Source organism: Natator depressus, chromosome 4, assembly GCF_965152275.1.
Source record: "Natator depressus isolate rNatDep1 chromosome 4, rNatDep2.hap1, whole genome shotgun sequence".
In the NCBI taxonomy this organism is placed as follows: domain Eukaryota; kingdom Metazoa; phylum Chordata; order Testudines; family Cheloniidae; genus Natator; species Natator depressus.
In genome coordinates, this window is record NC_134237.1 from 39,974,067 (window position 1) to 39,988,257 (window position 14,191).

The 14,191-nt window shown below is 43.6% G+C and overlaps 1 protein-coding gene across 2 annotated transcripts in view; it reads right to left on the bottom strand.

The window, feature by feature from the left end:
- PRDM5 (PR/SET domain 5) overlaps positions 1 to 14,191 on the bottom strand; it is a 131,922-nt gene that overhangs the window by 94,743 nt on the left and 22,988 nt on the right. For both annotated transcript variants that reach the window (XM_074950019.1, XM_074950018.1), the window contains exon 3: positions 12,475 to 12,597. In XM_074950019.1, coding sequence (XP_074806120.1) covers positions 12,475 to 12,597 — 123 coding nt within the window. The remainder of the gene's footprint in view (positions 1 to 12,474; positions 12,598 to 14,191) is intronic.

Below are 14,191 nucleotides of genomic sequence, written 5' to 3' on the forward strand. Positions count from 1 at the left end.
TATTTAATTCAATAAACTAGATGGAAGCAGCAGTCTTCAAGGACCAGCGTCATTTTTTGCCCTTATATGAGTGATGGCATTTGAAAAGAAATATAATTACACATTTTTTTTTCCAAGATCTGTATTTCAAAGTGCAATCTAGATAGCTATCCATTTACCACCCTAACTCTTGCCTACATCTAGGAGGGTGCTGGTTTTTATATGACACTGTCATGTGCTTCAGAGAACTTTAATTTACTACAATGTAAATTAAAAAAAAGTTATCTTCTGTAGCTTTGATCTGAAGTAAGGTAAAAAGGGCTCTCTCCACTCATTGTCAGCAAAGACAGGCTGCAAAGACAGGCAGATGCTGTCTTTATAGCATTGTCCAGCACAGCACATTCTAAAAGCAAGGCAATTTTCTACATGTAGGGGAAATGTACCCGCTGTTTCTTATAGGGGAAAGTATACCACTGGAAAACAAAAAGAAAAAAAAAACACCCACAAACAAAGTAAAATATATGATTTGCTCATACACCAAGCATCTAACACAGTCATATGAAGGGTCTGGTATTGTGCCTTTAAAGATTGTATTCCCACTGAAGTTTACTAAACATACAAATACTGTGGACTACAAGACTTATTTTAAACTTCACCATTCAATTGCAGTAACTTCCTCCATCCTTTGCTTGTTGCCTGTTTAGATTGAAAATTCTTCAGGGCAGGGGTTCTGGACCAGATTTTTAAAGAATGTAGGCACCTAGTGATGCAAATAGGTGGCAAATGGGAAACTCAAAACCACCCAAATGCGTAACTCCCACTGAAATCAACCATTAGGTACCTACGTGGTTTTGAAAATCCTACTAGACATCTGCATCTTTAGTCTCCTAAATACCTTTGAAATGTTGGCCTTTTATCTTCTTATCTATCTGTAAAGCATCTACCACTCTATGTGCGAGACAAATAATTATTAGTACAAGTAACAATACATATTTGGGGACTTATTCTGCAGCTGCTCCACATACAGAATTTCCTTGGAGGTCAAGGGTGTAGTAGGAAAAGAGCCTGAAAAATAAGTCCTTGTTTCAAAGGCCTCCCTGGTATAAGGCAGGACCTGCTCGCACAATCTGGCAAGAACAGGGCTGATATTGCAGAAATACACATTCCTAAAAAGTGCCAGCCACAAAGTACTCACACAAACACATCACAATATCAAGTGGTACCACAACATCCCGATATCAAGGATGGTACAAAAACATTCCCCAAGGATAACAGGAACACAATGACCCCTCCTAAAAGATAAGGTCAGGATGACAATATGTAATAAAAATGTTTTAAACAAACTAACATGTACAACAAGGTAATTGGTGATAATTAGCCACATCAGGAGGCAGTAACTATGTCAGAGGGGCAGTACTATCTTGTTTGTATTGGGGTATAAAAATGTATCTCGAAAAACGTATTTTTGTCTGGCCTAGAAAAAATGAAAAGTCCCGCCATGCACTAAGCTGGTCCACTGTTATGGGCATACACGTATTAGTGGTCCGGTAAAGTCTGCAGGATACTAGTACCATGCTTCATCAACAATAAACGTGGCTGGGTGCCTTCACCCCTTAACAAATCTTGTGGTCATCACGCTGTTTGCTCAAGGTCTGCTGTGCCAGCTTTCTGTGCAGGGCTGGGGCGGCACATAGAGGAAACACACACACAGCGCCAAACATCGATCAACATCGAAGGATACTGGTGACCCACGACTGCTGATCTGGTAAGTAACCGAGCTGTCCTCTGTACACTTTAAAAATGGACCGCACTTTTGGAGCTATCACCTAGTTTAAGGCATTGCTATGTGACTGACATGATGCATGGCCTCCTCTACACAGGATGGGAGCCGTGGTGCATCTGGGAAGTGGAGTACAACAAGGAAGCCTGGCCCATAGATAAGATTGGGAGCACAAGGAACCCCAACTCCCAGCAGGCACCACAATGGCATTTCTGAATCAAACTAATTCAGTTTTTGTTCAAAATATTTTGGGTTTTGATTTTTTTACTCTAAATTTTCTGTGGAAATTAATATCCATTTTCCAACTTGCTCTATACATCACCCTCTTCTCTCTCAGGTAGGTTCTCTCCCATACCATTCTAACAGGCTGGCTAACCTACACCCACTCCATGTGGAACTCTGTCCCCCTCTAGCGATAGCTAGGACACCTGTAGAGGTTGCTGAACTTGCTAGAGCCTTGGCTAACCAAGGTCTTTTACCCAGACACAGAGGTTCATGCTTTAAGACCCAGAAGTCCCAGGCTCCATCTACATTGCTGATGACCATGCAAGGTGCCATGCTTCATCTTCTCAGATACACTATTTGCCTGTAGATTTCTGGGTGGCTGGTTTGAAGTCCCTCTTCTCTACCTATCTTTAGAATCCCTCACTTATAATTGCACCCACACTTTAACATCATATCCATGTGCACATCAGGAATACCAGGCATTCTTAACATGGATTTGGTGAGATTATGCTGCTTTTTGCAGTCATATATTTCTAAGTAAGTTGACCAACATTCCAGTAATAAAGCAAATATTAATGCTCATGCCAGTCTCTATTCCCAGGGCTTGCCATGGGAGATCTGACCTACTTTTTCCTCCTTGAAAGAAGAGAGCATGTAATTTTTATTTTTTTAAACAAAAAAACACAGATGAGGCAAAGTCATGAAGATTAGCTCTGACTTTGGGTCTAAATCCAAACTCCCCTCAAAGTTCAGGGATGTTTGGATTTGCTGTTCCAGTTTGGATTCATCTCTGATTAAAAGATTTTATTATTTAATTTAAGAAAGGCTGACTTACTAAGACATAAAAAGTACAGGGACGCTGGAACACATATATGGAGTTCAAACCTAAAACATTCACTGCCACAGGAACCATCAAAAATCAACAATTTAACAAGCCTTAAACGGAATTAGATCTTCACGAGTTCAAACCTGCAAGGTGCTGAGCATCTCCTGGAAGTGCTGAGTGCCCCAGTTCCCGTTCAAGTCAGTGGACATTACAGGAGCTCAGCACAATGGCACCTCCAGGAGATACTCAGGATCTTGCAAGATTGAGCCTTTTAGGTTGGATCCAGTCCCTACTGAAATTAATGGAAAGACTCCCACTGACATCAGAGGCAGTTATATAAAGCCTTATATGAACCAGAACCGCGTTTGAAGCTAGAGAAGGGAAGATCAGGTCACCGTGATTCTTTGGCTGCCAAAACGTGTTACAGTTTATCAAGGATTTGGCTCCCAAGAAGCAAAGACAATATATGAGACACTTGGGCTCTAATCTAGCAAAGAACTTCAACATATGACTTTCTTTAAGCACAAGAGAAGTCCCATTTACTTCACTGAGATTGCCCACGTTCTTAGTTACACAGATGCCTAAGCATTCTTGTGCAACAGGGCTTTAATTCCAAATGGTAAATGTTTCCGTCTCCCCCCAGCTCCCATAACTGACCAAAAAGTCAGGTTTCAGAGTAACAGCCGTGTTAGTCTGTATTTGCAAAAAGAAAAGGAGTACTTGAGGCACCTTAGAGACTAACCAATTTATCAACATTTATCATAAAGTACCAACCAGATGGCAACAGTTTTTCCAAACAGTTGAGAGGAAATTACTGTGGTAACTGTAGTATTGATTGCAAAAGGTTTTTGGGGTTTTTTTTAATTTCTACCTTGTAACACTGTACCTCAGCAAACAAAACTATTAACCAGTAGATAGACTGACTGACAAATAACCACCTACTGGCTTTTGAAAGCCATAGAGTAATAAAAATTTGGGGCCTGATTCTCATTTACACTAAGACCCCCTTTGCATCACTCTGGCAGTAAAAAGGAGTCTTAAAGTCAACATAAGTTAAATTGATAATCACCTTCAGCCCTGGTCTACACTAGGACTTTAGGTCGAATTTAGCAGCATTAAATCGATGTAAACCTGCACCCGTTCACACGATGAAGCCCTTTATTTCGACTTAAAGGGCTCTTAAAATCGATTTCCTTACTCCACCCCTGACAAGTGGATTAGCGCTTAAATCGGCCTTGCCGGGTCGAATTTGGGGTACTGTGGACACAATTTGACGGTATTGGCCTCCGGGAGCTATCCCAGAGTGCTCCATTTTGACCGCTCTGGACAGCACTCTCAACTCAGATGCACTGGCCAGGTAGACAGGAAAAGAACCGCGAACTTTTGAATCTCATTTCCTGTTTGGCCAATGTGGCAAGCTGTAGGTGACCATGCAGAGCTCATCAGCAGAGGTGACCATGATGGAGTCTCAGAATCACAAAAGAGCTCTAGCATGGACCGAACGGGAGGTACGGGATCTGATCGCTGTATGGGGAGAGGAATCCGTGCTATCAGAACTCCATTCCAGTTTTCGAAATGCCAAAACCTTTGTCAAAATCTCCCACGGCATGAAGGACAGAGGCCATAACAGGGACCCGAAGCAGTGCCGCGTGAAACTGAAGGAGCTGAGGCAAGCCTACCAGAAAACCAGAGAGGCGAACGGCCGCTCCGGGTCAGAGCCTCAAACATGCCGCTTCTATGATGAGCTGCATGCCATTTTAGGGGGTTCAGCCACCACTATCCCAGCCGTGTTGTTTGACTCCTTCAATGGAGATGGAGGCAATACGGAAGCAGGTTTTGGGGACGAAGAAGATGATGATGACGACGACGAGGTTGTAGATAGCTCACAGCAAGCAAGCAGAGAAACCGGTTTTCCTGACAGCCAGGAACTGTTTCTCACCCTGGACCTGGAGCCAGTACCCCCTGAACCCACCCAAGGCTGCCTCCTGGACCCAGCAGGCAGAGAAGGGACCTCCGGTGAGTGTACCTTTTAAAATACTATACATGGTTTAAAAGCAAGCATGTGAAAGGATTACTTTGCCCTGGCATTCGCGGCTCTCCTGGATATACTCCCAAAGCCTTTGCAAAAGGTTTCTGGGGAGGGCAGACTTATTGCGTCCTTCATGGTAGGACACTTTACCACTCCAGGCCAGTAACACATACTCGGGAATCATTGTACAACAAAGCATTGCAGTGTATGTTTGCTGGCGTTCAAGCAACATCCGTTCTTTATCTCTCTGTGTTATCCTCAGGAGAGTGAGATATAATCCATGGTCACCTGGTTGAAATAGGGTGCTTTTCTTCAGGGGACACTCAGAGGAGCCCATTCCTGCTGGGCTGTTTGCCTGCGGCTGAACAGAAATGTTCCCCGCTGTTAGCCACAGGGAGGGGGGAGGGTTGAGGGGGTAGCCACGCGGTGGGGGGAGGCAAAATGCGACCTTGTAACGAAAGCACATGTGCTATGTATGTAATGTTAACAGCAAGGTTTACCCTGAAAGAGTGTAGCCAGTGTTTTATAAAATGTGTCTTTTTAAATACCGCTGTCCCTTTTTTTTTTCTCCACCAGCTGCATGTGTTTCAATGATCACAGGATCTTCTCCTTCCCAGAGGCTAGTGATGATTAGAAAGAAAAAAAAACGCACTCGAGATGAAATGTTCTCCGAGCTCATGCTGTCCTCCCACACTGACAGAGCACAGACGAATGCGTGGAGGCAAATAATGTCAGACTGCAGGAAAGCACAAAATGACCAGGAGGAGAGGTGGTGGGCTGAAGAGAGTAAGTGGCGGGCTGAAGAGAGGGCTGAAGCTCAAATGTGGCGGCAGCGTGATGAGAGGAGGCAGGATTCAATGCTGAGGCTGCTGGAGGATCAAACCAATATGTTCCAGTGTATGGCTGAGCTGCAACAAAGGCAGCTGGAGCACAGACTGCCACTACAGCCCCTGTGTAACCAACTGCCCTCCTCCCCAAGCTCCATAGCCTCCTCACCCAGACGCCCAAGAACGCGGTGGGGGGGCCTCCGGCCAACCAGCCACTCCACCACAGAGGATTGCCCCCAAAAAAAAAAGAAGGCTGTCATTCAATAAATTTTAAAGTTGTAAACTTTTAAAGTGCTGTGTGGCATTTTCCTTCCCTCCTCCACCACCCCTCCTGGGCTACCTTGGTAGTCATCCCCCTATTTGTGTGATGAATGAATAAAGAATGCATGAATGTGAAGCAACAATGACTTTATTGCCTCTGCAAGCGGTGATCGAAGGGAGGAGGAGAGGGTGGTTAGCTTACAGGGAAGTAGAGTGAACCAAGGGGCGGGGGGTTTCATCAAGGAGAAACAAACAGAACTTTCACACCGTAGCCTGGCCAGTCATGAAACTGGTTTTCAAAGCCTCTCTGATGCGTACCACGCCCTCCTGTGCTCTTCTAACCGCCCTGGTGTCTGGCTGCGCGTAACCAGCAGCCGGGCAATTTGCCTCAACCTCCCACCCCGCCATAAACGTCTCCCCCTTACTCTCACAGATATTGTGGAGCACACAGCAAGCAGTAATAACAGTGGGAATATTGGTTTCGCTGAGGTCTAAGCGAGTCAGTAAACTGCACCAGCGCGCCTTTAAACATCCAAATGCACATTCTACCACCATTCTGCACTTGCTCAGCCTGTAGTTGAACAGCTCCTGACTACTGTCCAGGCTGCCTGTGTATGGCTTCATGAGCCATGGCATTAAGGGGTAGGCTGGGTCCCCAAGGATACATATAGGCATTTCAACATCACCAACAGTTATTTTCTGGTCTGGGAATAAAGTCCCTTCTTGAAGCTTTTGAAACAGACCAGAGTTCCTGAAGATGCGAGCGTCATGTACCTTTCCCGGCCATCCCACGTTGATGTTGGTGAAACGTCCCTTGTGATCCACCAGAGCTTGCAGCACCATTGAAAAGTACCCCTTGCGGTTTATGTACTCGCCGGCTTGGTGCTCCGGTGCCAAGATAGGGATATGGGTTCCGTCTATGGCCCCACCACAGTTAGGGAATCCCATTGCAGCAAAGCCATCCACTATGACCTGCACATTTCCCAGGGTCACTACCCTTGATATCAGCAGATCTTTGATTGCGTGGGCTACTTGCATCACAGCAGCCCCAACAGTAGATTTGCCCACTCCAAATTGATTCCCAACTGACCGGTAGCTGTCTGGCGTTGCAAGCTTCCACAGGGCTATCGCCACTCGCTTCTCAACTGTGAGGGCTGCTCTCATCTTGGTATTCATGCACTTCAGGGCAGGGGAAAGCAAGTCACAAAGTTCCATGAAAGTGCCCTTACGCATGCAAAAGTTTCGCAGCCACTGGGAATCGTCCCAGACCTGCAACACTATGCGGTCCCACCAGTCTGCAGTGTGACTAGAGGAATGAGTCCCCTAGACAGGGGAGGAGGCAAATGAGTACAAAACCAATCTGGTCTATTTCTTGTTTTGATCCACTCCATCTATCTTTTACATCTTTGGCTGGCAGCAGACGGTGCAGAAGGACATATTGCCTACCTGCTCACCGTAAGACGGTTCAATAGGACTTACTGCCGGACTTAAGAGAATGACCTGGTCAAGTCACTAAAAATTTAGTCCCTGCACCCATGTCTGCCCAGGCACTCCTGATCGACCTCACACAGGCGACCAGGAGTACCTCGGACATGACGAGGACGGCTACCAGTCGTACTGTACCATCTGCTGCCACAAGGCAATGGGTTGCTGCTACTGTGTAGCAATGCCGTACCGCGTCTGCCAGCACCCAGGAGACATACGGTGACGGTTACCTGAGCGGGCTCCATGCTTGCGGTGGTATGGCGTCCACACAGGTAACTCAGGAAAAAAGGCGCGAAACGATTGTCTGCCCTTGCTTTCACGGAGGGAGGGAGGGAAGGGGGGACTGACGATATGTACCCAGAACCACCCGCGACAATGTTTCAGCCCCATCAGGCATTGGGATCTCAACCCAGAATTCCAATGGGCAGCGGAGACTGCGGGAACTGTGGGATAGCTACCCACAGTGCAACGCTCCGGAAGTCAACTCTAGCCCCGGTACTGTGGAAGCACTCCGCCGAGTTAATGCACTTCTGTGGGGACACACACACTCGAATATATAAAACCGATTTCTAAAAACCGACTTCTATAAATTCGACCTTATTCCGTAGTGTAGACATACCCTAAGACTTCTCTAATAGCCACAGTGCTGCTAAGCGGCTTTACCGTTTCTCAGGCACATACTCATCAAGTTTAACCCAAACTCCTATTGATATCAGACTACAGTGATAATGAGCTATATAGTCTGCAAAACCTGTGGGAGAAAAATAGCTACTTCACTCTTCCAAAGCTGCCCATTTTGTTTGCTCATTTTTGTAAGTAACAGAATATCTGAAAAGCACTAAACATGCTGTGTACTCAACAACTTGATAAATGTGTATGACCTTGGAATTAAATAATTGCATCTTTTTCCAAAAAAAAATAATAAAGAAAGCATCAAGCAGCCATTTTAATTCGGTCCTCTGAGCATCCAGAGTGTTAACACTATGTTCATTTTACTACTTTTATTGCATAACAAGTTAATCTTGCCTTTGTAGTTAAGACACTAGTAGATTTCAGACTTTCACAAAACTGTCCTGTAATATGTAAATTTATTAAGCAGCTTATCAGTTTGTCCTTGCTTTCCTTGTGTTCTCCCCCCAACCCCCTGGCTTCACTCTTGCCTGTTAGACTGAGATAGTCCAGTTGCACTATATTTATTACAGTGTTGACTGATTCTCAAATACTAATCTTCCAGTATTACATTTGTTAAGTATGACTTTAAACCACTCTACTGCTTCACAGTAAATACCTCCTTTCACATTAACCTTTGCCATTTCATTATTCTAACTCATAGTTTGCTGAGTTAGTCCAGACCACCGCAATGTCTGGTTGTTAATGAACAAAGTACCTGAATTTAAAGCTCTGGTTGGCTATGATTCTATTTATAAAATAGTTTTGACATTAACAACCAAGTGGCTTTTGCTGCACAGTAGTCTACAGCAGAGATCGTTTCACAAAATGACAATTGGCAAACAGATAAATGTATGTGCACAGCATTAAGAATATTGAAAATACAATACTTTTCCAGACCAATTTGTTTTTAAAGAGCTCCTATAAGATATTTAATAGCAGCCCTTTGCTTTTGATCATGACAAACACAATGGACTGTTTAGATTTCACAGGTCACATGTGTGTGTCAATTGCAAGGCATGGCCTAGATTTCAGCTCACAGCATCAGGTGTCACTGTTGACGACACTGATGAAGATTTGCCCAGATAAATGCAATCCATGTGTAATGACTCCATAGCTGTATATTAACAGAGGTTAAAAGTTGTAACTCAATTGTCTACTGAGATTTTTCTGTGTTGAATTTTTCCTTTTTGGGTTCAGGGTAATGGAACAGACCACACTTCCTCTATCACAAGCTCATTTAATGGAATAAGTGAGAAAAGCCTCCCACAATTCAATTCAGATTTGTAGAGTACACAGAAATGAAAATTGGTATATCCAGAAGTAAACCCCAACCTTTCAGTCTGTTCCTAGTGCTCGCATGCCAGTATTAGTTATGAAACAACTATTTAGAAATATTTTCTGGTTGTTGGACTCAAAGGAGCAAGTATCTAAGCATCCTGTTTTATTACAGAATCTTAAACTGCAGCAATACCAGGAACAGCTTTTACCTGAGCTATCAAATCAGGTACATTGCACAACCAGCTTACTTTAAAAAAATGGATCTTCAGCCCAGTAAGGTCCCTTTATATGGCCAAAAGGAAGCACATTGTACAAATCTTAAAACCTAGACATCAGTGCTCTTAAGCGTGATCCTTCAACAGAATCATCTCAGGATGAGTTATTCTTCTGAACATATTCCAGTCCACTCAGTGATGTGGTTCATTTTATTTGTGTGGGGGGGACATATACACACTTCACCCCTTTTAAATCCAAGACCATGAACTGCTCAACAAACACTGAATTGACTGACAGGCTTATTCTGACACCCTTATGTTGAGTAGGGCCTTATATGATACTACTCTGTAATAATTATGGTGGCAGAATCTGGTTCTGTGGTTTTTCCCACAGTCTAGATCGAGAAGTTCCACCTAGATTCTATGATAATTGAAAAGACAAGCTTTGTCAGTGAAGGGAGATGCAATTTAGCATCTGTTTGGGTTTCTGGTCATTTGTGTGGGGAATTTGTAATGGACTTCAAAAAAAGGTACTGTAAAGTACCCTTAGCAATCAACGTTAGGATAAGCTTGTAGCAATGATGATACCAAGAGAGCATTCTGTCCTAAGCCATCTTTGCTCTCTAATTATCAGTATTCTTACATTATATAGCTCATCGTAAGTACCAGTAACAAATCTTTATTCCTAACTATATGGTTTGAGGTGATGAAAATCGTCATTAGAGCATTTACCCACAGCACAATCTGAAAACTGAACAATGGGTTAGAGAGACAAAATTAAAATCCAGTAGTAGCTTTATAATCCCAACAAACTCCACAAGAACCCCTCCTTTTCATACAATAAAATGTCTTGAGAGGTTAACCTTATGGGAATTTCTACGTTTCATGAGGGTAATTACAATGTGCCAGTTAGAACAACAGGTCTGGAACCCCATCTGAATTTAAATATTCCATTTCTCTTGTTAATTAGAAAATTAGCCCTGTACTCTATGTAATTATGATGACATATTCCACTTTATTCAATTGAACCATTAAGATTAGGATTCTCTTGTGTTTGATACAGATAATCTGTATTATGAATGATTTTAATGTTTTAATTGTTTTACTGCTTTTTCAGCAATGTAACTGAATTAGTAATTAGTAGCAGCAGCAGCAGCTAAGTAACTGGAGTTAATGATATCAAAGTTGAAATCACTTTGCTGATGTAAATTAAGAAATGTCCGATTTGCAATGATTGCAAAACATGGCTTAACAGAGTATCATTGCCGTATCTTTATGAAGTCTGCCACAGTTCAGGGCAACCACACCTGTATTTACCCTCAGTGGTTCAGCAAGGGCACCCACTCTCAGGTTTCCAATTCCCTGACCATTGCCTTTCTGAGTGGAGACCCACATCTCTCCCTCTTCTGACAGGGGTGCCTCCAGGCTGCACAGTTCCCTGCCTTCACTGTGTATTTCCCAGCACAAACAGGTTGCCCCAGGACACCTGCTTGCTCTTTATTTAGAGATGGATAACAACTGTAGCTGCTACAAGTACAACACAGACTTCCTGTGCAAGCCTGCTTTATTCTTAAGCTTAAAAGCACTACAGAAAAAACATATTAAAAACAATAAACCTTCACACGTGCTAATAAACTTGCCAGAATTAACCTTAACCCTAACATGAATTCTGGCAGGCTCAGTCCTTCCAACCGTACCCTAAGATCAGGGCTCTCTGTGGACTAGGGGCCCTGTCCATTTACTGGACCAGGAAGAAAGCCCTGAGCCAGTTTAAAAACCAGGCTACTCAACCAAAAACCTTCTTTGTCAGTGGGTCCCTGGAGAATCCAGTTTGAACTAGTAGATGCATACCTTTCCCAGGGGTGGCTTCTATGGAGATATAACAACATGAGTGAATTTGCCTAATGTCCCCCTGCTGTTCTCCCATTTACCCTTACCATGGAAATACATACAATTGTACAATAACACATACACAATTACATTTTTAGTACAATGAACTCCAAAGACTAATTCAATAAAGTCCATTCAGGATATTGCAGGAAATTGTCAGTCTGTCACAAAGGCTATACAGGGAGATGTTGTATTTAGCTTTAATAATAAATAAGGGTTCCATTACTAGAGCCATTCCACAAACAGAACTCCCATTGATCCAGTGCCTGGAGTAACTACAGAAACTGGCCCAAAATTTGCATAACAGTAAAAACCATCAGACTACCAAAACATTTCCATATTAAAAGGAGTATGGGTTGGTTTTTGTTAATTACACCGAATGTCAGAGCTTTCGCATCCTCTATATTTAAGGAGGCTCCAATGCTGCAAAGACTCATGTATTTAACTTTATGCACTGAAAGTAGTCCCTCTGACTACTCACACTGTGTAAAGTTAAGCACATATATGAAGTGCAGTACTGGGGCATTAGGTTATAACAAATCAGTAAAACATCTGGGATTTTTAGTATATCATTACTGATGATGCCCAAAGACCTATAAGGCAAATTGAAAACACAAGCGCTCAATTTACCTGTCATTATTTCCTATGCCTCTATCATGTCCACTCTGTCTCCTCACAAACTTAAACACTCCCAATCTTTTCAATATCTCCTACTGTGTGGGTCTTTCCATGCCTCTCACCATTCTTGTCACCCATCTTTCAAATCCTTCCATTTCTGCCTGGTTTTAGTACAGAGTGACCAAAACGAAAGCCAATATTCAAGGTGAGGGTATACAGTTTGCAAATGGTATAATACTTTCAGTATTATTTTCTATTCAGTTATTTATACAACCTAACACTTTCTTAGGATGTTTTGTTTGTGTAGCTGGGTTTATTTAAACGTTGTATAATGCAGCCAGCTCAATTAAAATAACATGAAGTGAATGGTAAGAATTCAACAAATTTACCTGGATTGCAGCCAGGTTCTTTTGTTCCTGAGATGGTGCCTCATGGACAAAACGCAGCCAGTTAGAATATCGTGGATTGCTGGCATCCAGAACATAAAGGACCTCGCCTTTACTCCCTCGAACCTGAAATATTAAAAACCATTGAACAAAATGAACACCAGAAAAACAGTATCTCAGAGAAAGCGGAAAGATTAAATCTTATCTGAAGTGCTGGATTAATTTTTGTTGTATGTTTTAAACACAAGCACAAAGACATTTAAAGTATCCAGTCCACCTGGTGTTTGGCAGGTGAATCCTTCTTTCAGCACATATACTCAGATATTGGTGAACATTTTTTTTACCTTCAGGCACACGCTGCATTATCTGCTTATGAGATCTCGCAGTGCATGTAGTACTCAGAACTCCAACAACTGTGTCAGCTTCTTCCACTATGTTTACTCTCTCTGTTCTCAATCTCTTCCTTACTGAACTCCACATCTCTGTTTCCTGACACCTGTGCCTCCATCACCCATCAGCTTCTCTCTCTGACTCTCTGCAAACACACTTCCTTCTATTCCTTCTTTGCTTAGGATCTTACCAAATATTTCAAAAACAAAAATGATACAATCAAGAGGGCACTTTCCTCTTCCTCCCTTGATACTCCATCCTCCTCTTCTCCCACTCCACCTTCGTTCACCTCCTTCACCTAAGTTCTCTCTAAGTTGCGTGGCCACGCAGCAGCCTATTAAGTGCCGTGCAGGTATTCATGGCTGCAGCAGGGAGAGAGATGTCTCCCCCAGCCCCAGACCTGCCGCAGCCAGGGGAGAGATGCCTGTCTCGCGGCCCCAGCCCTGGAGCTGCCGAGGTGGGGACAGGCGCCTCTCACCCCAGGTGCTGCTGCGGGGAAGGAGGGAGTCCTCTCTTCCTGCCATAGCCCCAGGGCAGCCTGCACCTCAAAACCCTCATCCCCGGCCCCACCCCAGAGCCCAAATCCTAACCCTCTGCCCCAGCCATGAGCCCTCTCCCACACTCTGAACCCTTCAGCCTCATCCCCACCACATAATTTTTATTATGTATACCAATATGGAGGTGATGTGTAACAAAATTCATTCCACACATGTGTGGGGAAAATTAGAGGGAACACTGTCCCTCACATATCTCTGATGCCAACATTTCATGCCTACTGTCTCTTAGTTTTTTGGCCTCCCTCCTATCTCTTGTCCCACTCATTCCTTCTCTCATCTCCTCCCTACCAATTTATTTTATGCCTGCTTGCCTCCCTCTGGCTCCTTCCCGTCTACTTACAAAATACACATGTTGTCTATCCTGATTTTTCCCCCTCATCTAATCTAATCTACCCTACCCCATCTCCCTCCTCCCCTTATTCTCCAAGACATCTGAGCAGACTTCCTCCTCTAACTCATTTCTTCATCCCCTCCGATGTAGCTTCCAGCCTTTCTATTCTACGGACAATTACCTCACCGAGCCCACCAATATCTTTTTTCTAGAGAATCTAAAGGAACATATCACTGTTCTCATCTCCCTTCACTGGTGAGATCCCTTCAGCACAAATGATCTCATTCTCCTCCTCCCTGAGCTTTTGTTCCTCCTATTGCCAAATTGTTCTTCCCATAGTAGCTCTTCATCCTCCCCTCTTCCCATAGTTGCCAGCACTCTAGATTCCCTTGCTGTTCTCCCATTACATTCTCTCTCTAGGTAATCCCATCCTGCCCATAGC